General features: G+C 47.3%; 1 protein-coding gene across 1 annotated transcript in view; it reads right to left on the reverse strand.

Moving 5' to 3' along the window:
- Positions 1-456: 456 nt before the first annotated feature.
- The window catches only part of rsph14 (radial spoke head 14 homolog), a 479,803-nt gene continuing 452,688 nt past the window's right edge, over positions 457-27,571 (reverse strand). Inside the window, exons 4-6 of the mRNA XM_052032163.1 lie at positions 22,072-22,297; positions 12,237-12,373; positions 457-1,274 (exon numbers count right to left, since the gene is read on the reverse strand). Of these exons, the coding sequence (XP_051888123.1) occupies positions 1,036-1,274; positions 12,237-12,373; positions 22,072-22,297 (602 nt within the window). The 3' untranslated portion in view covers positions 457-1,035. The remainder of the gene's footprint in view (positions 1,275-12,236; positions 12,374-22,071; positions 22,298-27,571) is intronic.

Genomic DNA, 27,571 nt, shown 5'->3' on the forward strand with positions numbered 1-27,571 from the left:
AGAGCCGAGTTTGATCCTCTTCCCACCAATGTCAATGCATACACACGGTCAGGGCAGACTCAGTGGGCCGAAGGGCCTGTTTCCATCCTGTTCTACTCTATGACTCTTTACTTAGGCAGCACTCCAGGGAGGTTAAGCCATTAAGATGTAATTCCCTATTCTTTTTCCTTGCCTGGGATCAGTGTACTCTGAGACCTGCCACAGGTGACTTGGTACTAACCTGAGGGTCGGTTCATTGTGCTGTTAGGATTAACGTAAGGAAGCTCTGCTTTTCATTTTGAGCTTGTGAATCAGTAAATGATCGATTTAACATAAGTACAGCTTGTCAGTAAATAAACTCTATAAATAAAGTCCACGCTAATTTGAACCGATTTGATTGACACGGTGATAATAACTTAATTAAGAAAATTACACACTTAAGGCCGTACATGTCCTGAGTGATATTTGCCGTTTATTTCCACTTAACAAACGGTGCCCAAACCACTGAACGCCAAATGACTGCACAGCACATAGTTACACTGCTAGTCACTGATTACTGCAGAGTGCACAGACCACAACCCCAGCAAGAGATGCAAAGTGGAGCAGAAGAGTGTTCACATGAGAGAGACACAACGATAATTTGAGAAGAATCAGCAAAATAATAAGAATTATGAGAGTTTAATTTTAAAGTGTAACAATTAAAAAATTATACAATTGATTTTTGGTGGTGGAATAAACTAATTTGGCGTCTACAAGATCGAGCTGGCGACTACTGATTGTCAGAGTTTAAAATAGCAACAAGACCAACGTATTCTCACGACATCCAGGTGTTTCACCCTCCCAGAGCTGGCGGGATGGACCTGCAGGCACTATGAAAGAACGATCCAGAAGGTAAGAAGAAAAGTGGGATGTATCCAGGGAAGAATACGACTCACTGTTGGAGAAGAAACAAAGATAAAAGGAAGAATAAATTGTGAACCAAATTGAAAGTGGAAGATGGAACTCAAGTGTCAAAGAAGAAATGTGAGGAGCAGTAGTGTGTGTCCAGTAGCTCAGCTAGGGCTTCCAGGTGATGACATCAATGGCGATCTGGACGGCCTTTCTGACTCCCTCACTGGGATCCTGGGCCAAGCCCTCAAAAAGCGGCAGGTGGTCCAGCAGTATTTTTCGACCCTCAGGAGCTTCTGACACTGTGGTGATGGTTTTAATGGCGTTCAGCCGGACCTTGCCGACTGGATCGTTCACCAGAATGAGCAAGGGTGGAATGATGCCGGCCTCCAATGCTTTATACTTCCCTGTAAAAACACAACACAGTCAGATCAGATTAGTTTATTGTCATATACACCAGGGTGCTATGAAATTCATTGCTCGCTTGAAGCTCACAGAGTAAGTTGGTAAATTGGTTTATTATTGTCACATGTACCAAGGAACAGTGAAAAACTTTGTTTTGCATGCCATCCATACAGATCATATGATTACAACAGTGCATTGAGGTAGTACAAGGGAAAACAATAACAGAGTGCAAAATAAAGTGTTACAGTTACAGAGAAAGTGCAGTGCAGGCAGACAATAAGGTGCAAAGCCATAACGAGGTAGATTGTGAGGTCAAGAGTCCATTTTATCGTACTAGGGGACTGTTCAATAGTCTTATAACAGCGGGATAGAAGCTGTCCTTGAGCCTAGTGGTACGTGCTTTCAGGCTTTTATACCTTCTGCTCGATGGGAGGGGAGAGAAGCGAGAATGTCTGGGGTGGGTGGGGTCTTTGATTATGTTGGCTACTTTACCAAGGTGTATTACCACGTATATGTACAGTATATACGGTAATTTGTCACATGTACATCAACGAGCACAAAACAGCAGAATGGTGCAAATATTGTAGTTCAGTCTGAGTTAGTGCAAAACAAAATGCTGAAGTGACAAAAATGGAATAACCAAGAGAGTTAGAATGAAGAATCGGACAATGTGGTAGCATCACTGGGAAGGGGATCTTAAAGAAGTGATTGGTTCAGAAGTCTGTTAGCAGTGGAGTAGAAGCTGTTCTTAAGTCTGGATGTTTGGGCTTTTATCTCCAGTATCTTCTCCCAGAAGGTAGAAGGTAGAAGTCCCGAGGTGGCAGGCATTCGTGTTACAGGTGCTCTCGCTCTCTGTGCTACCCACGGGCTCTGGGTTATCACCATGCCAAAGCCACTCACTGACAAACACATAAGAACACAAACATTTCAACAAAGAAGTTCAGGCACTACACCCCGCAAACCCAACCCGTTTACTTGAACTCAACTTTAAGTGCTTGCCAGGAACACTCAGCAGGTCAGGTAGCGATCTGTGGAAGGAGAAGGAGTTAATGTTTTGGGTCTGGAACTCTTTGCCAGAACTGTGTAAGAGAGAAAGAGGTTAATTTTCAATAGGAGAGAAGATGGGGAAGGGATGTGTGGAATAAGTTGGTAGTTGGTAATTGGTTTATTGTTGTCACATGTAGTGAGATACAGTGAAAAGTTGTTGTTTGCTTGCCATCCAGACAGATCATTCCTTACATATGTATATTGAGGTAGTACAAAAGGAAAAAAAACTGAATACAGAATATAGTGTTATGGTTACAGAGAAAGTGCAGTGCAGGTAGACAAATATAGTGCAAGGGCCATGGCGAGGTAGACTGAGAGATCAAGAGTTCATATTTATTGGATAAAAGGTCCACTCAAGAGTCTTATAACAGTGGGATGGAAGCAGTCCTTGAGCCTGGTGGTACATGTTCTCAAGCTTCTGTAGCTTCTGCCCGATGGGAGGGGGGGAGAAGAGAGAATGACTGGGGTGGGAGGGGTAAAGGGATTGTCTCTGATAGGGCAAGGCCAGTGGGTGAATGGGGGCACTGACCAGCACATTAAGCTTCTTTTGTTTGTGTGACGTTACTGGTGCAGGTGAATCTCTGCGTCACCTGAAAGGACTGTTGGGTCCCTGGATGGAGGTGGTGTAGGGGCAGGTGTTGCACCTACGGTGGGGGCAGTGGAAAGTTCCTGGGGTGGGAGCGGGATGGGTGTGGTGGGGGGGGGGAGGGGAGGGAGGAGTGAACTTGGGAGTCACGGAGAGAGCGTTCCCTGCAAAAGGCAAAGGGGTGGGGAGGGGAAGATATGCTTGGTAGTGGGGTCCCGTTGGAGATGGCGGAAGTGGCGGAGAATGATGTGTTGGATACGTAGGCTGGTGGGATGAAATGTGAGGATAAGGGGGACCCTATCCCTTTTGGGTCTGGGAGGGGTGGGGGTGAGAGCAGAGGTGCAGGAAATGGTAGAGATACGGGTGCGAGCTCTCTTGACCACAGTCGGGGGGAAGCCACGATTAGTAAAGAAGTTGGACATCTTGGATGTCCTGGAGTGGAAAGCCTCATCATGGGGGCACATGTGGCAGAGGCAGAGAAATTGAGAGAAAGGGATTGCATCCTTGCAAGAGACAGGATGGGAGGAGCTGTAATCGAGGTAGCTGTGGGCGTCAGTGAGTTTGTAGAAGATGTCAGTGGATGAGGAATCTCCTGAGATGGAGATGGAGAGGAGAGAGAGGTGTCAGAGATAGTCCAGGTGAATTGGAGAGCAGTGTGAAAATTAATGGCAAAATTTATGAAACTGTCGAGTTCCGCATAGGTACAAGAGGTGGCACCAATGCAGTCGTCGATATAGCGAAGAAAGAGTTGAGGAATGGGGCCGGAGTAGCCTTGGAACAGAGACTGTTCAACGTAGCCAATGGCACGCATAGCTGGGGCCCATGTGAGTGCCCATGGCTACCCCCTAGGTCTGTAGAAAGTGAGAGGAATCAAAAGAGAAGTTGTTTAGAGTGAGGACAAGTTCAGCCAGGCGGAGGAGAGTGTCAGTAGAAGGGGACTGGTTCTGTCTCTGGTCAAGAAAGAAGCAGAGGGCAGTGAGGTCGTCATGATGGGGAATGGAAGTATATAGGGACTGGACGTCCATGGTGAAGGTGGGGTTGTGTGTGCCGGAGAACTTAAAGTTATGGAAGAGTTGGAGAGCGTGTGATTCCTCTCATGGGACCAGGCACCTGCCTCCATACTTTGACCCATCCCCTGGTGGATCTGCTCTCCCCTCCTCCCCCACACTTGCCCATCACTATCTCTTACCTGCATCTACCTATCACCACCTTGTGCCCATCCTGCCTCCCCTCTTTTGCCCACCTATCACTGCTCTGTTTCTCCCCCCCTATATATTGGGCTTCCCCTTTTCCTATCTTCAGTCCTGACGAAGGGTCCTGACCCGAAACGTTGACCGCCTGCTATTCTCCACGGATGCTGCCTGGCCTGCTGAGTTCCTTCACCATCTTGTTTTTCATCTGGACACCAGGCAACCAGTCTGAAGGAGCAAAGCATCCCAATCCCGACCATTCCTGCCGTCTGACGACAAACCTTGGCCTTGGGAATGTGTTTGTTGAATGGACACAAAGTACTGACTGCAGACTCTATTGGGTGAAGGTTATTGAACAAAACTGGAGCACATGGGACTGGGGGGAACATATTGGCATGGAGGTTGTTTATTCATTCAAGGGACGTTGGGCTTCCCGGGCTGAGCCGGCATTTAGTTGCCTGTCCCTGGTTGCCCTTGAGAAGGTGGTGCTGAGCTGATTTCTTGAGTGAGGGTTAGTTAGTGGGCAGAAAACAGAGAGCACCAAGAAACAGGTCCTATTGAGGCTGTGACCAGTGGGGCTGTCCAGGATTGGTGGTGACTCCCAGCTATTCACGATGTATACCAATGAGTTAGATGGGAGAACCAGGTGGGTGATGATATAAAACTGGATGCCACTGTGGGTTCTGAGGAGAATGTGGAGAAGCTTCAAGGAAACATAGAATGGCTGGGCCACGACAGATGGAATATAATGTGTGACGAAGGAATCCCTGGGAATTATAAGAAAATTGGGAAAGTTTGTAATAGGGTCAACTTAAGTGTCATACAAACTAGAAAGGGATGGTGATAAAATAGCCCAATAGTGCAGACACACGAGACAGCAGATACTGGAAATCTGGAGCAACACACAGTGCTGGAGGAACTCAGCAGGTCAGGCAGCATCTGTGGAGGGAAATGGATAGCTGACGTTTTGGGTCGAGACCTTTCATCTGGACTGTCCATTTCCCTCCATAGATGCTGCCTGACCCGCTGAGTTCCTCCAGTGCTTTGTGAGAGGCCAACAGTGGAGATCACTTAAGCAGGGTAGCACTTAGACCAGGGAAGTGTTTAGATGACAGGGCATAGCTACTGGAGTAATGGTAAACAAATGGAGGTTGTGATATAGCTTAAGTGTGGGAGAACTGATCGGGAGATAAGTAGAGTCAGGACAGAAGGAGAAGGTTATAAATTGGAGCACCCAATTGCAGGGAGAATGAGGGAAATGCCTGTCTGCTACAGGAAGGCAAAGTCCCATTTGTCAGGCAGTTGGAGGCAACCCCTGCAGAGATAAAACCAAGATCAAATACTACAAAGTGGGTTACTGATGAAATTGTGAAATCCGCACGTAACCATTGTTACGTGAATACTATAAATTGCTGGAAGATTTTTGGATTGGTGGACTATCTCACGTGAAGTGTACACTATAACAGGCCTGAATAAACCAACTCGTTTGAGAACCTTGCCACCACTGTCCGAGAGATTTTCTTTGTGTGCTGTCCTGCTCTGACCCATAATTAAGAGGGCGACTGGGTCCCATGTGAAAGCCAGACTCAGCGTACGGGTTTAACACACAAATTCCTCCAACAATGTGGAAAAATATAAAGTCATGCACTTGGTTGAAAAAAATAAAAATGCAGAGATATTTTTATATGGCGAGAGGTTTGAAAGGGTTAGTGTCCAGAGTAAGCTGGATATCCTTGTACACAAGTCACTCAACGTTAACGTGCAGGTACAGCAAGCAATTAGAAGGCAAGTGGTACACTGGCTTTTATTGCCAGTAGGTCTTGCTCCAATCATACAGAGACTGGTGAGACCACATTGGGATATGGTGCACGGGTCTGGTCTCTCTGTCCAAGGATGGATTTACTTGCTATAGAGGGAGCACAACAAAGGTTCACCGGATTGTATCCTGAGATGGGAGGGGGATTGTTCTAGAAGGAGAGATTAAGCAGATCTCATTAAAACATACAAGATATTTATTCTCATATTGTCTTTTGACAGAGACCATTCAGCCCATCAAGTCTATGCCAGCTCTCAGTTCCCCATTTATTTCCTGTAACCTAATCTCTCTCACAGGCCCGCCAACTCCACCCTGGTATTCCCTACTGCCCACCTACATTAAGGGGTAACTTACAGTAGCTGCTTAACCTACTGACCTACAAGTCTTTAGGACGTGTGGGGAAAATGGAAACTCTCGTGGTCACAGAGGGAACGTGCAAACTCCACACAGACAGGTCCTGATGCAGGGTTTCCAACCCGAAACGTTGACGATTCCTCTCTCCCCTACAGATGCTGCTCGACCTGCTGAGTTCCTCCAGCAGATTGTGTGTTGCTTCACACAGACGGCATTGAGGGTCAGGAGTCAACCTAGGTCTTTGGAGCTGTGAGGCAGCAGCTCCACTGGTGATTCCTACAGGCCTTTACAGGGCAGCTGTCGGGATGCTGTTCCCCCGAGCTGTAGAGTCTAGAACCAGGGGTCACAGCTCAAAATAAGGGGCCAGTCATTCAGGACAGAGAGGAAGAGAAATTTCTTCACCCAGAGGGAGGTGGATCTTTGTAATCCTCTCCCCAAGAGGGCTGTTGAGGCTCAGTCACGGAGCACATTTAAGACCAAGATCAATACATTTTTAGCAAATCGAAGGATATAGGGTTACTAATGAAAGTGCTGCTGTGGTAAAAAAAAATCAGCTGAACGGTACAGCAGGCGTGAGGGCCCGAATGCCTACTTCTGTTTCAAATTTTTGATGCTATGCAAATACGTATGTGGTCTATTGTTTCAATTAGTCACTGAAAGGCTCATTGTGTCATGCAGTAAGAGTCCAATGGTCACCCCAAAGAACTTTGAACCAAGTCCAGGATGGGCTTTGGCGCCAATGCTCTCTGGGATTGACTTTCATTACAGAAACCACTTATTCTCATTCCTACTGCAATCGACAAACATCCGGCTGTTTCTAAGCCGAGAAGGGTGTGCAGTGCCCAGCTGGTTGATGCCAATCTAAAAAGTTTACCTTATACTGGGGACCTCTCAGCAAACCTGTGATGAGGCCAGATGTGGGTGATAGCAGCCCGCCACCAGATTAACCACAGATCTTCCTTGAGATGATCTGGATTTATTTAAAATCTAGGACCAGTGAGAAGGTCCTGAGTTGATTAAAGTGGAGGGGATAACAACTGCAAGCAGGAGTGCAATAATTTAGCTGGAGGGTCCATTTTGAGGAGTCAGAGCAGTGAATTATCGATCTGTGCTAACGCAGAGATCAGTGACTCGCTGTGGTGTGTGGCAGCTGGAATGCTGATAGTGTGGTAGGTAGAAAAAGCATTTTAATTTCACCTGGGTACATGCAGCCAGAATCCATTCCTACCAACAGCAGGCAGAATTACCTGACGAATCGGGTGCGCACAGCAAAAATTATAATCACATCGTGGGAGGCATGATTCATCTGCTGGCTTTACGTGTTTGTAGCTCCGTCTCGCTTGGATGTTAATTAACCCTCCAGACTGTACAGAAGTATAAAATATTCAAGAAAGCTGCATTGATCAGGTTTAAACTATTCCTGCATGTGGCCCTGTTAGCCGATTACTGAATCGCTTGAAATTATTTTAAATGATATCTCGGAGTAAATTTTCTCTCTTCCCTTGAAGCCATTGATTCTTTGCTTTAATGAATTCTGCCAGAGCAGTGGTTAACTCTTGTGTAAAATTTTGTTGCTACATTTTTGATTTATTTTCTTGCATTAATCAAGGCTCCTTTTCCCACTCACCACTTGGATGTTTGACACGTAGGGTTAGATCTCAGGGACTGAACTGTGCAGAGATCGTAAATGTGCCATTAACCCCTGTGTGTTTGGCCCAGACCAGAAGGCATGTTAATGCCATGCTCCCACCTCAGTACCAGGACTGTCTCATTCAGCCGGTACCAACTGCACCATTCATTACATTGGCTGCATGGCACTCATTGCGAGAGTGCCCTCCCTTGCTGGAGTCCTGGCTGAGATAAGGAGCTGGGTATTTTGGGGATGGCCCTTGTCCCATAACTATCCTTTGGTCTGATGTAACAATAGGAATACAGCTGCCCCAGCTGATGGCTTCAATATAAAAAGGTACAGTGACACAGGTAGTGGAGCTGCCACCTCACACCTCCAGCGACCCAGGTTCAATCCTGACCTCGGGTGCTGTCTATGTGGAGTTTGCCTGTTCTCTCTGTAACCATGTGGGTCTCCTCCGGGTGCTCCAGCTTCCTCCCGCATCCCAAAGACGTGCGGGTTGGCAGGTCTACTGCCACTGTAAATCATCCTCAGTGTGCAGGTGAGTGGGAGAATTGATAGGGATGTGGGGAGAATAGGCTACATTGGTGAGGGAATGAGATTGCTCTGTGAGCTGGCATGGACTTGATGGGCCAAATGGAAAAGGACTGTGGGGACACTCTGACCTCCTTCTGTTGCCCATGTGCATTACCAGGGATGCTGGTGCATCAGCTGTCCAGTAAAGGAGGAGTGAAGCACTAGTGGTTCCAACAGGAGCCTGGCTGATGCAGTGAGGCCCCTAATATTGGGCTTCAGTCACGCCAGCACCATTAAGAAAAGTCCACTGAGCCCAACAGGAAGAGCCTCCTACCTAACCCCACCTTCCAGCACATGCTCTGTATCCCTCAGGTCCACATCCAGGTGCAGTAGTGAGGGTCTCTGCCTCCACTGCCCTATCCAGTAGTGAGTCCCTCATCCCCATCACCCTCCAGATGAAAAATATTCCTCAGCTCCCCTCCAATCCTTCTATTAATTACTTCAAGTCTCGGCTCCAGGTTTGACCCTGCCACTCAGGGAAATGGGACCTGCCCAATCGTTCTATCTAGAGCGAGGAAAAAGAATTTAAGAAAGACGGGAAGTTTAGAAAAGGATAAGAATTTAACTTCAGGCAACATGGAGACAAATTTGAGAAGAAGGGTGGTGAATACAGGACTGAAGGTGTTATGCTTGAATGCACACAGTACACGAAATAAGGTCGATGAACTTGCAGCACAGTTAGAAATTGGCAGGTACGATGTTGTGGGCGTCACAGAGTCGTGGTTGAAAGAAGATCACGGCTGGGAGCTAAACATCCAAGGACACACATCCTGTCGAAAAGACAGGCAGGTGGGCAGAGGGGGTGCGGTGGCTCTGTTGGTAAAAAAAATGAAATCAAATCCTTAGCAAGAAGTGACATAGGATCAGAAGATGTAGAGTCCTTGTGGGTAGAGTTAAGAAACTGCAAGGGTAAAAAGACCCTGATGGGAGATATATACAGGCTGCCGAATATCAGCCAGGATGTGGGGTACAAATTACAACAGGAGATAGAAAAGGCACGTAAGAAGGGCAATGTTACAGTGGTCATGGGGGATTTCAATATGCAGGTAGATTGGGAAAATCAGGTTGGCACTGGATTCCAAGAGAAGGAATTTGTAGAATGCCTACGAGATGGCTTTTTGGAGCAGCTAGTGGTTGAGCCCACTAGGGAAAAGGCAATTCTGGATTTGGTGTTGTGCAATGAACCAAATTTGATTAGGGAGCTTAAGGTAAAGGAAGCCTTTGGAGGCAGTGATCATAATATGATAGAATTCACCCTGCAGTTTGAGAGGGGGAAGCTAAAATCGGATATATCGGTATTATGGTTGAGTAAGGGTAACTACAGAGGCATGAGAGAGGAGCTGGCCAACGTTGATTGGAAGGGGACTGTAGCAGGGATGACGGTAGAGCAGCAATGGCAGGAGTTTCTGGGAGTAATTTGGAAGATGCAGGATCAGTTCATCCCAAAGAAGAAGCAGCATTCTAAAGGGAGGATGAGGTAACCATGGCTGACAAGGGAAGTCAAAGACAGCATAGAAGCAAAAGAGAGGGCATACAATATTGCAAAAATTAGTGGGAAGCTGGAGAATTGGGGAGTTTTTAAAAACCAACAGAAGGCAACTAAAAACACAATAAGGGGAGAAAAGATGAACTATGAAGGTAAGCTAGCTAATAATATAAAAGAGTTACCAAAAGTGTTTTTTCAGATATATAAAGAGGCAGGAGTGGACATCGGACTGCTGGAATATGATGCTGGAGAGGAGGTAATGGGGAACAATGAAATGGCAGACGAACTGACCAAGTATTTTGCATCAGTCTTCACTGTGGAAGACACCAGCAACGTGCCAGAACTTCGAGAGAGTCAGGGGGCAGAGGTGAGTGCAGTCACTATTACTAAGGAGAAGGTGTTTGGGAAACTGAAAGGTCTGAAGGTCGATACTGTAAGTCACCTGGACCGGATGGACTAAAACCCAGGGTTCTGAAAGAGGTAGCTGGAGAGATTGTGGAGGCAGTAGTGATCTTTCAATAATCAGTAGAGTCAGGAATGGTTCCAGAAGACTAGATAATCACAAATGTCACTCCACTCTTTGAGAAGGAAGGAAGGCAAAAGACAGGAAATTGTAGTACACCACAGTGGTGCAGCCAGTTGAGCTGCTGCCTCACAGCTCCAGCAGCCCCGGTTCAATCCCGACCTCCTGTGCTGTCTGTGCGGAGTTAGCAGGCTCTTCCTGTGACCTCACGGGTTTCCACGGGTGCTCCGGTTTCCTCCAAAATCCGTAAGACGTGCAGGTTGGTCGATTAATTAGCCGCTATAAATAGTCCCTGCTGTGTAGGTGAGTGGTAGCCTCTGGGGGCAGTTAATGGGAATGTGGGGAGAATAAAATAGGATGAGTGTCGAATGGGTGGAAATGGGTGGTTGATAGTCAGCCGAATTCGATGGGCTGAAGGGCCTGTTTTTATGCTCTGTGACTTCATCATAGAGTCACAGAGAGGAACAGGGCAGAAAAAGACCCTTCAGCCTACTGATTCCGTGCTGACCATCAACTGCCCATTTACACTATTCTTCCCACATTCCCATCAACTCCCCCCAGATCCTACCCCTCACCCTCACACTGGGGGCAACTTACAGCGGCCAAGTAACCCACCAACCTGCATGACTTTGGGGCGTGGGAGGACACCGGAGCACCCGGAGGAAACCCACAGGGCCACGGGGAGAACGTGCAAACTCCACAGAGAGAGGGGTCGGGGATTGAACCCGGGTCTCTGGCACTGGGAGACACTGGCTCCACTAGCTGTGCCACCGTGCTAACTTATGATCCTATGATCCTAAATTCCACAGCAGGGGATAAAACGTTGCATTTAGCAGGTCAGTGGTACCTTCATCTGCTTCCCTCTTCTGATCATCTCAGCTGTGTCCACAAGGAAGAGCTTGTTCCTCTATCCCCGGCTGGGGGTGACCTAGGCTGGTAGATTTTAGCTCCACTCATTCCACGACGGCATTTGGACTTTTCCCAGGTGGTGTGGGGGTGGGAAGCACATCCTTTCGGAATAACATATGCCCCAATATCAACTTTTGCGGAATTACGCAGTGCAATATTCCATCTGTTCATTCACTGGGAGTGACAATCAGGTGTTCCTGGCACATTCCAAGTAGGAACGCGTCTGAAATTTCAGCCCAAGTTCCACCCATTAAATCTGTGGCACTGTGTACCTGATGAGAATGTACTACTACACCACCCTGGCTTATCAATTCTACCTAATGACTGAATTTAAACAATAGACTCACACGATGCCCAATATAAAATGGGAAAAGACGGGGTGAAAAGGGGCAAACAGGAGCAGGGGAAGTGAGATGATCAACACACTGCATTCAATTCCTTTGCCTCGCACACAGGAAGTTGACAATTAGCTGGGAGAAGGAATAGTGAACACTGACATAATGTGATGGATAATAATAGAACTCAAAGCAATGAGGGACGAAGGAAAGCAAATTAGCCGAGAGGTTCTTCCGCAATTGAGGCAAATTGGAACATATTTCATCATCTTCTGTTGCAAGATTCTCGATGGACAATGATAACGTACATAGGGACAATAAATATAAACTAAACACTGTTTGCAAAAGGAGCCATTTCAAGAGGAGAAGAACAAATATTAAACCACGGAACTGTGCGAGGAATTGGTTAACATGGGCTTAAAGATATTGACGGAGAGAAATGCGAACAGCTCTGGCCTCTGCACAATACCAGTGAAATAAAGTCCCCTGGACGGTGGCTGTCGGTCACTCACCTTGTGTGGTGATGGTGGCAAACATCAGCGCTCCTGCTGCTGTTGCCCTGACCTCGTGGTTTGGGTCACTGAGCAGCTCCACCAGGATAGGAATCACCTCCTCTTCACATATTTGGTCTTTCCCTTCTAACGGCGCACTGAAGAGAAAGAATAATTTTGTGTTTGAGCCCAGCAAAATCAACCTCTTACTCATTGAACACCAAAGTCATACAAAGAGGAGAAACTAGCTAACCAATCCCACCTAAAAGCAGGGACAGTGATCGTAGTATGTTAAATGTGTGCTGTTGTGTGCAGTCTGGGCTAATAATGCTGTTCACAGGTTCTATACATCAACAGGGGTCACAATAGTTTCCAAGCAAACTCATCACCAAACTCTGAGACCTGGGACTCAACACCTCCCTCTGCAACTGGACCCTTGACTTCCTGACCAACAGACCAACACCAGCAACACCTCCAGCACGATTATTCTCAACACTGGTGCCCCACAAGGCTGTGTCAGCCCTCTACTCTACTCCCTAAACACTCACGACTGCATGGCTAGATTCTGCTCTAACTCCATCTACAAGTTTGCAGATAATACCACTGTAGTGGGCCGTATCTCAAATAACGATGAGTCAGAATACAGGAAGGAGATAGAGAGCTTAATGACATGGTGTCATGACAACAACCTTTCCCTTAATGTCAGCAAAACAAAAGAGCTGGTCATTGACTTCAGGAAAAAGGGGGTAGTGTATATGCACCTGTCTACATCAATGGTGCTGAGGTTGAGAGGTTTGAAAGCTTCAAATTCCTAGGAGTGAACATCACCAATAGCCTGTCCTGGTCCAACCATGTAGACACCGCGGCCAAGAAAGCTCACCAGTGCCTCTACTTCCTCAGGATGCTAAAGAAATTTGGCATGTCCCCTTTGACAGTCACCAACTTTTATTGATAGACCATAGAAAGCATCCTATCTGGATGCATCATGGCTTAGTATGGAAACTGCTCTGCCCAGGACCACAAGAAACTGCAGAGAGTTTTGGATACAGCCTAGCACATCATGGAAACCAGCCTCCCTTCCATGGACTCTGTCTATACCTCTTGCTGGCTCGGTGAGGCAGCCAGCAGAATCAAAGACCACACCCACCCAGGTCATTCTCTCTTCTCCCCTCTCCCATCAGGTAGAAGATACAGGAGCTTGAGGGCACGTACCACCAGGCTCAAGGACAGCTTCTATCCCACGGTGATAAGACTATTGAACGGTTCCCTTATACGATCAGATGGACTCTTGACCTCACAATCTACCTTGTTATGGCCTTGCACCTTATTGTCTACCTGCACTGCACTTCCCTTGTAGCTGTGACACTTTACTCCGTATTCTGTTATTGTTTTTTCCCTGTACTACCTCAATGCACTGTGTAATGAATTGACCTGTACAATCGGTCTGCAAGACAAGTTTTTCACTGTACCTCAGTATGAGTGACAATAATAAAGCAATACCAATACCAATATCACAAGCTTCGATTCTGTTTAATGGCAGGTTGGGTTGTACTGTGGCCCAATTAGCTGATGGGAGTCTCTGTGATCTGAATCTGTGCTTCAAAGATTGAAGAAAAGCTGACCATGGCAGGCACACACAAAGCGCTGGAGGAACTCAGTGGGTCGGGCAGCAGCTATGGAGGGAAATGGGCAGTCGACGTCTCGGGTGCTGCCTGACCCGGTGAGTTCCTCTGGCACCTTTGTGTGTTCCTCCAGATTTCCAGTATCTGCCATCTCTTGTGTCTCTCTAATTTTGTGCTGGATGTCTTGGTGAAGGAGGTGAAATAGAAGAGACAGTCAATACCTACCAGGAGGTGGCAGGAAGTAGTGTGGTTGTCAGTGCCAGAAGTGTTCCTTGGGAACAAGGATATAGTGCTGGAAAAGGTTTAATGAATGATCCTGGGAAGTTTAAGGTGGGTGGATGCAAATACTTGCATCTTACCCCACTACACCACTTACCCAATCCATTCAATTCATTACATCACCAACAGTCTACCAGCCAGCACACAACACAATGTCTCAGGGGAGGCTAAAGGAATTAGATCTGTGTTCTTTGGAGTTTAGAAGAATGAGAAGTGATCTTACTGAAACATTCAAGACCCTGAGGGGGATGACAGTGTAGACGTTTTGATGTTTCCACCAGTGGGAGAACGAGGGGACTTGATAAGGGGGCAGTCATTTAAAACCAAGGTGAGTAGGAACTTCTTGTCACAGAGGGAGGTGAATCCCTGGAATTCTCTGCCTCAGGGGAATAGGGAGGCCACGCTGAGGTAGATTGAGAGATCAAGAGCTAATTTTTAGCACGTGAACTCTTGCCCTTTCCAATATAGAATGGTGGTGGCCTCCATCAGCAGAACTGAGGTGGACACAGCCCAGCGCATCACGGACACCAGCCTCCCTTCCTTGGACTCTGTCTTTTCTTCTCGTTGTCTCGGTGTAGCAGCCAGCATAATCAAAGACCACACCCACCTGAGTCATTCTCTCTTCTCTCCTCTCCCATCGGGTAGAAGATACAGGAGCCTGAGGGCACGTACCGCCAGGCTCAAGGACAGCTTCTACCCCACTGTGATAAGACTATTGAACGGTTCCCTTATACGATGAGATGGACCCTGACCTCATGATATACCTTGTTGTGACCTTGCTCCTTATTGCACTGCACTTTCTCTGTAGCTGTGACACTTTACTCTGTACTGTTATTGTTTTTACCTGTACTACATCAATGCACTCTGTACTAACTCAATGTAACTGCACTGTGTAATGAATTGATCTGTACGATCAGTATGCAAGACAAGTTTTTCACTGTACCTTGGTACAAGTGACAATAATAACCAATACCAATACCAATGACTGCAGCACCAAGTGTAGGTGCTGGGGCAGGACCTCATTCTGCTGTAGCCACGGAATACCGGTGTCGATCGGGCCTCTCGGCTAGCCGCCAATCTATTCTCCAACAGGTTTCCTGGTAACCCTCCCTGGAGCATGGCACTGGCTCCACAGTCTCACTCAGGGTGACACCTCCCACCCTGAGACTCTGCCAGAGCCAGAAAGCCAGCCCCGGCTGAGACCATCGGCCCTTTCAACAGTCAGAGCTCCTCAACGTCACCCTCCAGGCCCACGGACATTGAAGGCAAGCAGCCTTCCATGTTCCATGCTGCAGCTGCGTGTGAACCCTCACGCCAGTGTTCCCTACTGACGCGTCTATTCAGTGGACAATAGTGGTGGCACCGATTGCCCATGCCGTGGGCATTGAATTGCTTCCACTATGGCAGTCAGATGTGCAAGGCCACTTATGGCATGGATCAGGCCCAACATCACATTACTCAGGGTGCTGAGTGAGCACTGCAACACTGCAGGTCCACACTGGGCGAACGCCTCCCCTCACTCTCACACAGCTGAAGACATGTTTAGCCACAAGGAGGACAGGGTAACGTCCTGGGCCCAATCATCGTCAGCTCCTTCACCAATGACCTTCTTTCTGTCATTAGATGACAAGTGGGGATGCTCACTGATGACTGCACGATGTTCAGCTGAACTTCTTGTCACACAGGGTGGTGAATCTCTGGAATTCTCTGCCTCAGGGGAACAGGGAGGCTGGATCATTGGGGTTGTTCAAAGAGGAACAAGATAAATAGTTGAAAGATTAGTGAAGTTAGGTCCATGGGGAACTGGTGATGAGGCCAATGTAGATCAGCCACGATGTCCAGCGAGGCCTGGACAACATTCAGGCTGATGTTGGAAAGAAACCTTCACACCTCAAAGGTGCCAGGTAACAGCATCTCCAACAAGTGAGAGTCCAACCAACACCGAGTCCCGCACCATTGACATCCTGGGGTCTGTGGGGACAAGAGCAGGCTGGAGGCTGGTTATCCTGCAATGACTGACTCACCCCCTGACATCCCAAAGTCTTTCCACTGTCGACAAGCCACAAGCCATTTCAAGATGGTCATCAGCATCGAGGACAAAGCAGCCGGCTTGATTGGCACCCCATTCACCACCTGAACCATTCACTCCCCACCCTTCCCCCCCTACCCCCAGCACCAGTGCTCAGTGGCTGCAGTGTAGACCAGCTACAAAACACACGGCAGGCAACTCTGACAGCACTTCCCAAATCCGTGGCCTTCACCACCAATGAGAACAAGGCAGCAGGTGTGGGGACTCACAGGTTCCCCTCCAGTTCACACACCATCCTGCCTCAGAAATAGATCACTGTTCCTTCATTGTCGCTGGGTCTAAATCCTGGAACTCCCTCCCCAACAGCAGTGTGGGAGCACCTTCACCAGGATGGTTTGCCAGAGTTTCCTGCCCTTGGCATTGGTTTCCCAATTGTTGATGTCTTCATTTTGGCTTTTAAAGACGTCTTTGAATCTCTTCTGCTGCCGCCTCTTTTACGTTTGCCTACTTTAAGCTGGGAGTAGAAGATTTGTTTCGGCAGACGTTCGTCTTTCATCTGAACAACATGACTGCTCCATCTTAGTTGGTTCTTGATAACGTAGGCTTCAATGCTTGTTGTTTTTGCTTTATTTAGCACGCTGACATTGGTTCTTCTATTTTCCCAGCTGATACTTAAGATGTTTCGAAGACAGCATTGATGGAACTTTTCAAGTGCCTTCAGATGTCGTTGGTATGTTGTCCAGGTTTCTGATGCATACAGGAGTGTTGGGATCACCACTGCTTTGTACACTAACATTTTAGCGTCTGTTCAGATGTCACGATCATGAAAGACTCTTGTTTGGAGACGTCCAAAAGCTGTTCCAGCGCATTTAAGACGATGTTGGATCTTGTCATTAAGGTCAACATTGGAGGAGAGGTGACTTCCAAGATATGGAAAGTGGTCCACATTTTCCAGGGTTGTTTCGCCAAGTTGGATTGATGCTTCTATCTGATTTGTCTCAGTTGGTGACGGTTGGTAGATGATCTGAGTCTTCTTGGAATTGATGATAAATCCAAGTTTCGTGTGCGCACACTTGAAGGCAGTCAGAATCTGTTGTAGTTGGTCTTCTGAAAGAGCTGCAACACAGTTGTCATCTGCGTATTGGAACTCGATGAGAGAACTCGTGGATGTCTTGCTTTTGGACTTGAGACGGGCAAGATTGAAAAATCTACCATCTGTTCCATAGACAATTTCGATTCCTGGGGGTAGATCGTCCTTGATGATGTGGATGATTGTCGCAATGAAGATGGTGAACAAAGTTGGGGCACGTTAGCAGGCACTCACCATGGAGAGAACATGAGCGGATAATAAACTGAAGGTACGCGGAGCAGCTGGAAGGTGCAGGAGGGGGATGGGGGGGATGAGGGGATGAGCGGATGAGGGGATGAGGAGATAGATGGGGAGGAGGAGGGGGAAGGAAGACGGGGAGTGGAGGTGAAGGAATGGGTGGAGGAGAGGGAATGAGTAGGAGTGGCAGGGGGATTAAGGATGAGGAAAGAGGGATGGGTAGGAAGGGGGAGGAGGCTGATAAAGAGAAGGGGAGGAGGAGGTGGGGAGGAGAGGAGGAGGTGAAGGAGGGGGATGAGAAGGGGAGGATGAGGAAGTGGAGGGGAGGAGGAGAGGTGGTGGAGGAGGAATAGAGGGAGAAGAGGGACGTAGGAAGGAATGAGGAAAGGCAAGCGGGGCGGAGCAGGATGAGGAGGGAGGCGCACGAGGATTGGAAGAAGAGGATAAAAAGGCAGAGATGGAGGAGGGGGAAGAGGAGAGGGGGACATGAGGAGGAGGGGAGAGGACAGGACGGAGAGGAGGATGAGGGAGGGGGAAAAGGGATCTCCTGCAGGATGCCAGCAGGGAGCAGCTCTCCTGTCTGGATGTGCGGGAGTGTGTGTGTGTGTGCTGTCTACTCTTTAGACGAGTGCCCCCACTTAAGCATGCTTTCTCTCCAACCACAGCACCACCTTCAGAGCAGGATAACCACCAGTGACTGCCAAAGTCACAGCGGCCATTAACTTTTATGCATCGTATCCTCTCAGTCGGGGGATTGGCAGTATCTGCGACAAACCAGTTTGCTGCTTACTGTAGTGCACTCAAGTACACTGAATTCCCTGTTGCCAGGGGCAGTGGGCAGGGCAACTCGTGGGCTTGCCAGCATTCCAGGCTCCCCGAGTGCCAGATACACACACCGTGCAGGGGCCAAAAATCAAAAAATGTCAAAGTCGAGTTTATTGTCACATGCACAAGTCCGTGTGTGCACGGGTGAAATGAAAAACTTACCTGCAGCAGCATCACAGGCACAGAGCATCAGATAAACAGCATTCACAAGACAAACATAAATTATACACAACTTTTACAGGAAAGAACACAATTAGAACAAAAAAAAACTAAGTCCATTTTAGTGCAACGTGATCGGAGTGGTCATAGTGTTGCTAAACTGTAGTGATTATGGTTGTGCTGGTTGGTTCAAGAACTCAATGGTTGAAGGGAAGTAGCTGTTCCTGAACCTGGTGGTGTGGGGCTTCTGTACCTCCTGCCCGATGGGAGCTGTGAGACGATGGCAAGAAGAGGTCAATTCATACATGTATTGCGTTCAGATTCCACTTCTCTTGACCTACAACTAACATGTGACGGCGCACGGCATTGTGAAGGTATCCTAGCAACATTCATGATGGCTCCTTGATTTTTAAGCAGACCACGAATGCTTTTGCTGACAACACGACTATTGATTCCAGAGTGCAATCCATGGGGAACATGTTTACAGCCAAGGTCCTACTACCCCAAGCAATGTGATATTGCAAACACAGAGTGCTCAGTTACCATTCTACTGCTTGGAGAAGCTCTGTTGCCATTGGTGGAGCTGTACGACACATAAGCCAGCCACCGCGGAGGCTCAGAACTGTTCCCGTTGCCTGTGACAATTCCATCATCTACTATGGTAAGGTTGCATCGGCAAGGGTAGAAATGATGTTCGAAAGAAGTTGTTTAATATTTCTGCCATTTCTGTATTTCCCAAAATAATTTCTCCTGTTTCAGCCTTTAAGGGACCCACATTAATCAGCTCATTTATTTTCCTTTTTACCTATCTGTGGAAGATGGAGTTATTCTCCTTTGAGTAGAGGAGCTGTGAGGAGATCTAACAGAGGGATTTAAAGTCATGAAAGTACAGGCAGAGTAGATAGAGAGAAATTTCAGGGGCCAAGAACTGGAGGATGTGATTGGCGAAAGGGACAGGAGGAGAAGTGTTTTCACACAGCACGGGATTAGGGTCTGGAATCCTCTGCTGGGGCAGGAGTGGTGGCAGATTCAATTGTAGTGTTCCAAAGGGAGCTGGATGTAGCTGTGAAAAAAGGATTTTGCAGGGCTATAGGACGAGGGCGGAGGAATACAGTATGATACTGATGGGCCAAATGGCCTCCTTCCCTACTGCATTCTGTAAAGCTTTGCTCTCCCCACTAATGAAGAACTTGCACTTCAAACGGAACTAACAGAATTTTAAAGCAGATTTCTGCACAATTGTTCTAATGTAATATGCATCAAGATTTAAAAAAAAATCCAGTCACACTTAATTTAATATAAAACACATTAAGATGTAGGGATCCATTTTCTCTGGTCACATACATTCAGATAAAATTAACGTCTGCATCATTTTAATGCCTTGAAGACCACTTTCAAATGCATTAAGAACACATCACTTTAGGATATAAAATCCATCAACATATATCTGACGAGTTCTGTGCTTAACACCATTATCTCTTGTCATGTATATTTAGTCCCTGGTTGATTCTCTTCCTGTTGCGAAAGTGCTGACTCATGCTGTGACAAGTCAAGGGAAACTGGGAGGTAGCCTGTCTCCTACTACTGAACATCAGAAGCTGTCACGAGAACTGTGTTAGGGGACCCCACGCCATCAAAGCATTGCTCTAGAAGGCTTGTGATTTCAGCTTGCAGCCCTTGACTAGGAATTAATACAGAACAATATTAACTAGACCTACAATGCCTTTACCATACATTTTGCAGAGGCATTTTTTATTCTCCCCAGATTCCCGTCAATCCCCCACCAAGATTCCACCACTCACCTACACACCAGAGATAACTTAACCTACCAACCCACTTGTCTTTGGGATGTGGGAGGAAACTAGAGTGCCCGGGGGAAACCCATGCAGTCACAGTGCGAATGCTCCAGAGGACAGCACTGGAGGAAAGGATTGAGCCTGAGTCTCTGGCACTGTGAGGCAGTGGCTCTGCAAGGTTTCTCCATTCCTGTGCCTTTGCCCGTCTGCAACTATTATCTGAAACACTGCACCAGGGAGGCCATGGAGATTCAGAAGGTACAGCAATTACATATGTAAATTCTGAAGTTGATTGGATGAATATATCAGGATTACTCACCACCCTGTGAATTGCTTCATGATAATCCCAGTTGGACACTCACCGTGGACTACCTGCTGGTTGGGATTTAACAGCTGTGCTGTGAGGATCAATTTGACCTTTGTTTATTAATTCAGTACTTCAATGAAACCTCATTTGCTTTCCAATTAAACAGTATTATTGATTGAATTATGAGTAAACTGGATATCCAAGTCACACTAATGCAAGATTTTACCAGACTTTCGGGGTGTGGGTTAGGGTTACACTGCAGATGTAGCGCTGAACAATATTTCAGTGCACAGCTGGATTCTGGTGTTGGGTACCTTCCCTTCTTCACTGTCCAGTGGAACCTCCTCAAAGGATCTCCATGAGTTACTAATCTCTTTGGAAAACATTTATAAAGCAAGAACCATAACACTGGAGGCATTGTGTCCTCACCTGCTCCTTCACCACAGGGACCTCGCTGTAAATCTATCGGAGCCCAACAGGGTTAACACCACTTAGACCAGCAGTAGCTTGATGAAAATAATTTGTGAGCAGGACATCATTATCACAGAAGGAGAGTTAATGGGAGTCTTTAATTGGAAACACTTCTGAAGTTTCCAGAGAGAATTGTGAGGAGAGAAGGAATGAGGGAACAAGAAAGGAAACAGCAGGGATTAGAGTCCAAACATTGTTGGCATCAATGAAGAGGTCACAGGAGTGGAGCCAGACAGCAGGGTGATAGAGATCTTGATCCCATCTAAGGTCATGGAAAAGGCTACAGAGTGTGACCAAGGGGGTAGCTACCAGCCTCCCCTCCATGGACTCCGTCTATACTTCCCACTGCCTCAGGAAAGCGGCCGGCATAATCAAAGACCCCACCCACTGCGGATATTCTCTCTTCTTCCCCCTTCCATTGGGCAGAAGATGCAAAAAACTTGATAATACGTACCACCAGGCTCAACAGCTTCTACCCTGCTGTTACAAGATGCTTGAACGGACTTCTTGTATGATAAAGGTGCACTCTTGACCTCTCAATCTACCTCTTCAAGGCCCTTGCACCTTATTGTCTGCCTGCACTGCACTTTCTCTGTAACTGTAACACTATATTCTGCATTCTGTTATTGTTTTCCCTTTTGTACTACCTCGATGTACTTATGTAGGGCATGATCTGTCTGGATGGCACGCAAACAAAAGCTTTTCACTGTATCTCGGTACATGTGACAATAATAAATCAGTTACAAATTACTTCAGAGAGAAGGCACAGGCACTATGGGCTGAATGGTTTCCTTCTGTACTTTGAGATTCTACTTGAATGATCCTAACCTAGTTTGCTTGTCTGGAAGAATATGCTGTATTCCTCACCCTCACCCAAACCCTACCTGAGCAATTTTACTTTCTACTGATTTCTGTAGAGGGTAATGCCAGGCAGAGTGAAAGATGGGCAGCCAATCCAATCCTACTGACTCCCAGCCAGGTTAAAACTACAGCTACTGCGTGTTGAGTAAACTCTCGGCTGGTACCCAGCTTGAAGCTCACCTGATGTCCATCAGTGCTTGTGCAGCCAGACTCTTGATGGCCTCGGAAAAGTGAGTGAGCTTGGACTTCAGCACGGTAACGCCTTCGGCATCCAGGGCCTGCTTGGTGTCCACGAGCAGACAGAAGTGCAGAGTCTTCAATATCAGCTCCTGGATCTCGTCGAGTTCTGTGCGCAGTTTCATTATCAGCGAGGGAACCAAGTCAGCGTACACTATAGCAGCTGCGCCTGTGGGAGAGAGGTAGCAAGTGCCGTTAGCAGGCATTGTAATCAGCCCAGTAGGAAGGCAGCATCTGTCCGCTCACTTGCAATGGGTCTGTGAGTCTAAACAGAAGGGGGAAGGGGCATGATGTACTAATGTTCACAGTCTTGCTCACTGATCAGCTGCTAAGTATCTGTAGAAACGTTATTTCTGTAGGTAGGACACCTTCACTTAGACATCTCAGAGAGTGCAGTGCACTGGAGTTCAGAGGTCCAAGGAAGGTCTTATTGAAGCATTAAAGAGGGCATGTCCTGGATGGTGAGGGACCTTAGTGATGGATGCCGCCTTCTTGAGGCACCACCTCTTGATGTCATGTATGGTGGGGAGGGTTGTGCCAGTGATGGAGCTGGCTGTCTACAACCCTCTGCAGCCTCTTTCGATTCTAGGCATTGGAGCCTCCATACCAGGTGGTGATGCAACCAGTCAGGATGCTCTCCACTGTACATCTGTAGAAATTTGTAAGGGTATTTGGTAACGTACCAGATCTCCTCAAACTCCTAATGAAGTAGAGCCGCTGATGTGCCTTCCTCATGATTGCATCACGCCTGGTGTGGAGGCACCAATGCACAGGATCGCAAGAGGCTGCAGAGGGTTGCAGACTCAGCCAGCTCCATCATGGGCACAACCCTCTTCACCATCGAGGACATCTTCAAGAGGCGGTGCCTCAAGATGGCTGCATCCATCATTCAGGACCCTCACTATCTGGGACATGTCCTCTTCACATTACTACCATCAGGGAGGAGGTACAGGAGCCTGAAGACCCATACTCAATGTTTCAGGAACAGGTTCTTCCCCTGCTGTGTGGTACTGCAATCATATGACATGGGATAGACTCTGGACAGCTCAAAACCGGGCATCCATGAGGTTCTGTGGACCATCAGCCGTAGGAGAAGTGCACATCACCACATTCTGTAACCTCATGGCCTGTAACCCTCACTCTGCCATTACACTGCTCAAGGCGTTAACCCTGGTTCAATGAGGAGTGCAGAGGGACATGTGGGAGCAGCACCTGAAAATGAGTTGTCAGCTTTTATGATTGGAAGCTGTGACCAGTGATATACTGCAGAGGTTGGTGCTGGGACTCTTATTGCCTTATTAACATATATTCCATAGGAGGAATAATTAGTAACTTTGTGAATGACACAAAAATTGAAGCAGCCAGCATAATCAAAGACCCCACCCACCCAGGTCATTCTCTCTTCTCCCCTCTCCCATCAGGCAGAAGATACAGGAGCCTGAGGGCACGTACCACCAGGCTCAAGGACAGCTTCTATCCCACTGTGATAAGACTATCGAACAGTTTCCTTATACGATGAGATGGATTCTTGACCTCACAATCTACCTTGTTGTGACCTTGCACCTTATTGTCTACCTGCAATGCACTTCCCTGTAGCTGTGACGCTTTACTCTGTATTCTGTTTTTACCTTGTACTACCTCAACGCACTGTGTAATGAATTGAGCTGAACGAATGGCATGCAAGAAAAGTTTTTCACTGTACCTTGGTACAAGTGACAATAATAAACCAAACCCAATACCATTTGGTGGTGGTGTGGATGGCAAGCAAGGTTGTCTAAGGTTACAGCAGGATGTAGATCACATGGAAAGTCGGGTGGAGTGTTGGTAGATGGAAGTCAAATAGGGGTAGGAAACATACAGTAGATTGTGGGGCACTAAGGAATGTTGATGAACAGAGGGACCTTGGGTTTCAAGTCCATAGATCCCTGAAAGTGGCAACACAGTTGATAGGATGGTGAAGAAAGCATATGGCACGCTTGCCTTTCTAGGTCAGGACACAGAATATAAAAGTTGCGACATTGTGTTGCAACTTTACAAAATACTGGTTGGACCACACTTGGAGCATTGTGCGCAGTTCTGGCTGTCACACCACACGAAGGGTGTAATTGTGCCAGAGAGAGTGCAGAGGAGATTCACCAGGGTGTTGCCTGGATTGGAGGACTTCAGTATGGAGAGAGATTGGATAGGCTGGGCCTGTTTTCCCTGGAGCGAAGGAGGCTGAGGGGCAACCTGACAGGGGTATATAAAGTTATAAGAGGCATAGATCGGGTAGATAGTCAGGAGCAGTTTCCCATGCAGGGGTATCAAAGACATAGATTTAAGATGAGAAGAAGAGGTTTTAAAGGGAATCTGAGAGGGAAGTATTTTTACACAGGGAGAGGTTGATATCTGGAACTCACTGCTAGAGGAGGTGGCGGAATCAGATACAATCACTGAAGAGACATTCAGACAAGTACTTAAAAAGGCAAGGCATAGAAAGGTACGGACTTAATGTGAGCAAATGGGATTAGTGCAGAGGGCCAAAAACATTGGCATGGACACGATGGGTGGAAGGGCCTGCTTCTATGCTGTACAATTCTATGATTCAATTTAACAATGAAACAACCAACAAATAGAAGCGGCTCCAAGAACATGCCCATCCTCAGCAATGGTGGGGCTCAGTCTATGACTGTTAAAGGCAATGCTGAAACATTAACAAGCACACTCAGCCAGAAATGCCAAGTAGATAACTCACCCCAGCTCCCTCCTGAAATTCCATCTTCACTGATGCCAACCTCCAGCCTATTTGATTCACTCAGAATCAGAATCAGATTTATTATCACTGACTTAGATGACATGAAATTTGTTGTTTTGCGGCAGTAATACAGTGCAAAGACATAAAATTACTATAAATTACAAAAATAAATAAATAGTGCAATGAAAAAGGAATAACGAGGTAGTGTTCATGGGTTCATGGACCGTTCAGAAATCTGATGGCGGAGGGGAAGAAGCTGTTCCTGAATCGTTGAGTGTGGGTCTTCAGGCTCCTGTACCTCCTCCCTGATGGTAGTAACAAGAAGAGGGCATGTCCCGGGTGGTGAGGGTCCTTAGTGATGAATGCCGCCTTCTTGAGGCACCGCCTCTTGAAGATGTCCTCGATGGTAACATGTGCTATCAAGAAACAGCTGAGAGCACTGCACACAGCAAAGTCCATGGGACAAGACATCCCAGCGACTCCAGAACTGCTACAACACTGGTATCCTGTTCACAAAAAGCAGCTAATTACCCCCAATCAAACTATTGTCAGTCATCAGTAAACTGAAGGAAGGTGTCACTAACAGTGCTATCAAGGGGCATTTACTCTCCAATGACCTGCCCAGTTTGGTTTTTCCCAGGACCACTCAGCTCCAGACATCATCACTGTCCTGGACCAAACATGGATCAAAGGGATGAACATCTGCCCTCCCTGAAGCTGTTCCAGGAACCTTGGTGCCGGGAAATCTGGGATAGATCCTGACTCTGCTGGTGTTACACCCAGCAATAAATCACCTCTCAGCTCGCTGTGGAGAGGCTCCCTGTGCCAAATGGCATTGGGAGGGCCAGGGTGAGTGGTGTACCTGAGACGTGGGGCTCAGGGCTACACCCAGGCTGGTACGGTGAGTGTGGGCCATTGCTGGGGACTGGCACCACCTGCTTCATGTGTGGACAGTCCGTTGGGTCCTACAGTCTCTCCCATCACCTCCTGTTGGATGTGATGGAAGATGCCGCCTCTCCCTCTCTTTGTCTGGCTGCACTGCTCTCCCCAGCCCAGTGAGCTTACTCCAGTAGAGAATTCACTGGGCTTGGGACAGCTCTGCAGCCAAACAAAGAGAGGAGATCCCTTTAAGCACTGATTCCATTCACGCTCTGGTTCCTTGGAATGCATCCTGAGCACTAAGCAAGGTCTGAATCTATTTGCCTCAATGAGTACAGCTTTAATGCTTGAGAGTCTGAACACTACCCAGGATAAAGCAAGCAGCTTGACTGGTACCCCCTCCACCACTCTGAATATTCATTCCCTCCACCACCGGCATACAATGGCTGCAGAGTGCTCCACCTACAAACAGAAAGGAGGTTTCTTGCCAAGCTTACTCCCACAGCATCTCCTAAATCTCTACCTCTAAGGACATGTGTACCAGAAGCACAGGAACACCGTAAATCACACATCGACCTGACTTGAAAATATACTGCCATTCCTTCATTGTGAAACCACGGAGTACCCCGCCCCACAACAGTGGGAGAGAACACTCACCAGAACGACTGCAGCAGTTCAAGATGCTGGCTCCTCACATCCAAAAAAGTGTATATATGAAAAGGGATTATCTTGTTCACTGCAAGTTACATGTAGCTCTTTAAACAAAATGTCAAAGTTTAATTAAATGGACAAAGAGCAAAACATTGCATTGCACTAGACATACACGCCAGAATTGCAAAGTTCAATTCCATTTGCAACTGTGCAGCAAAGGAACCAGTTCTTGCCTGTATATAGCAGGACTTAGACAACCTTTAGCTGTGGACTGATGAGTGCACAGCCATTTAGCCTGTCCTGTCCAAGAGTGCACCTACAATTCATGCTCCCATCTCATTATCATAAATAGAGAGTTCAGCCAGCACCAAACACACTGTTCATCACACTGGTCCTTCAAAGGGCTAAATGGAATGAGGAGGGAACTTTGATGAGCTGCTGTCATCCATTTGGTAGATGGTGCATATTGCAGGCATTGTGTTAGTGCTGGGCTGCAGTGAAAGTTCATGTTGGTTAATGAGATAAGCAATGCAATGGGCTGCATTATACTACATAGGTAGAGTTCTCTTCAGCTGTGGGGAACTTCACTCACAGTCCCAATGTCATGATGGAATGGCTTCATGTGGAAAGAAGCTGAGTCCCTCAGTGCAGTGCACTCAGCCATCACGTGCACTGAGTTAAGCCATGGATTGTAGGAACCTCTTGAGATCCCATAGTCCATATTCTAAACAATATAGGAGGCCATTTGGCCCATTGAGTCTATGCCACTCACAGAGAAATCCTATCCCCCCACTAATTTTCCCTGTAACGTATTCACCCCACATTCCTTACAATTCTACCACCCACACACCAGGGGTAATTTACAGCGGCCAATTAACCTACCAATCTGCACTTCTCTGGATGTGAGAGGAGACTGCAGCACCCGGGGAAACCCATGCAGTCAGAGGGAGAACGTGCGAATGCCACTCAGACAGGGCCAGAGGTCAGGATTGAACCCGGGTCACTGGAGCTGCCAGGCAGCAGCTCTGCCAGTTGCAGGTAGATTGGAAACTGGCAAAACTGAGTCAAACAGATTCAGCAAGGAAGGAGGTAATGAAAGATAGGCAGCCAAATTGTTAAAGACAGCTGTGGGCCAGACGCAGGAATAGAACAACCTAAATCCGAATATTAATGGGCGAT

The sequence above is a fragment of the Pristis pectinata genome, chromosome 17 (assembly GCF_009764475.1).
Source record: "Pristis pectinata isolate sPriPec2 chromosome 17, sPriPec2.1.pri, whole genome shotgun sequence".
Taxonomy (NCBI): Eukaryota; Metazoa; Chordata; class Chondrichthyes; order Rhinopristiformes; family Pristidae; genus Pristis; species Pristis pectinata.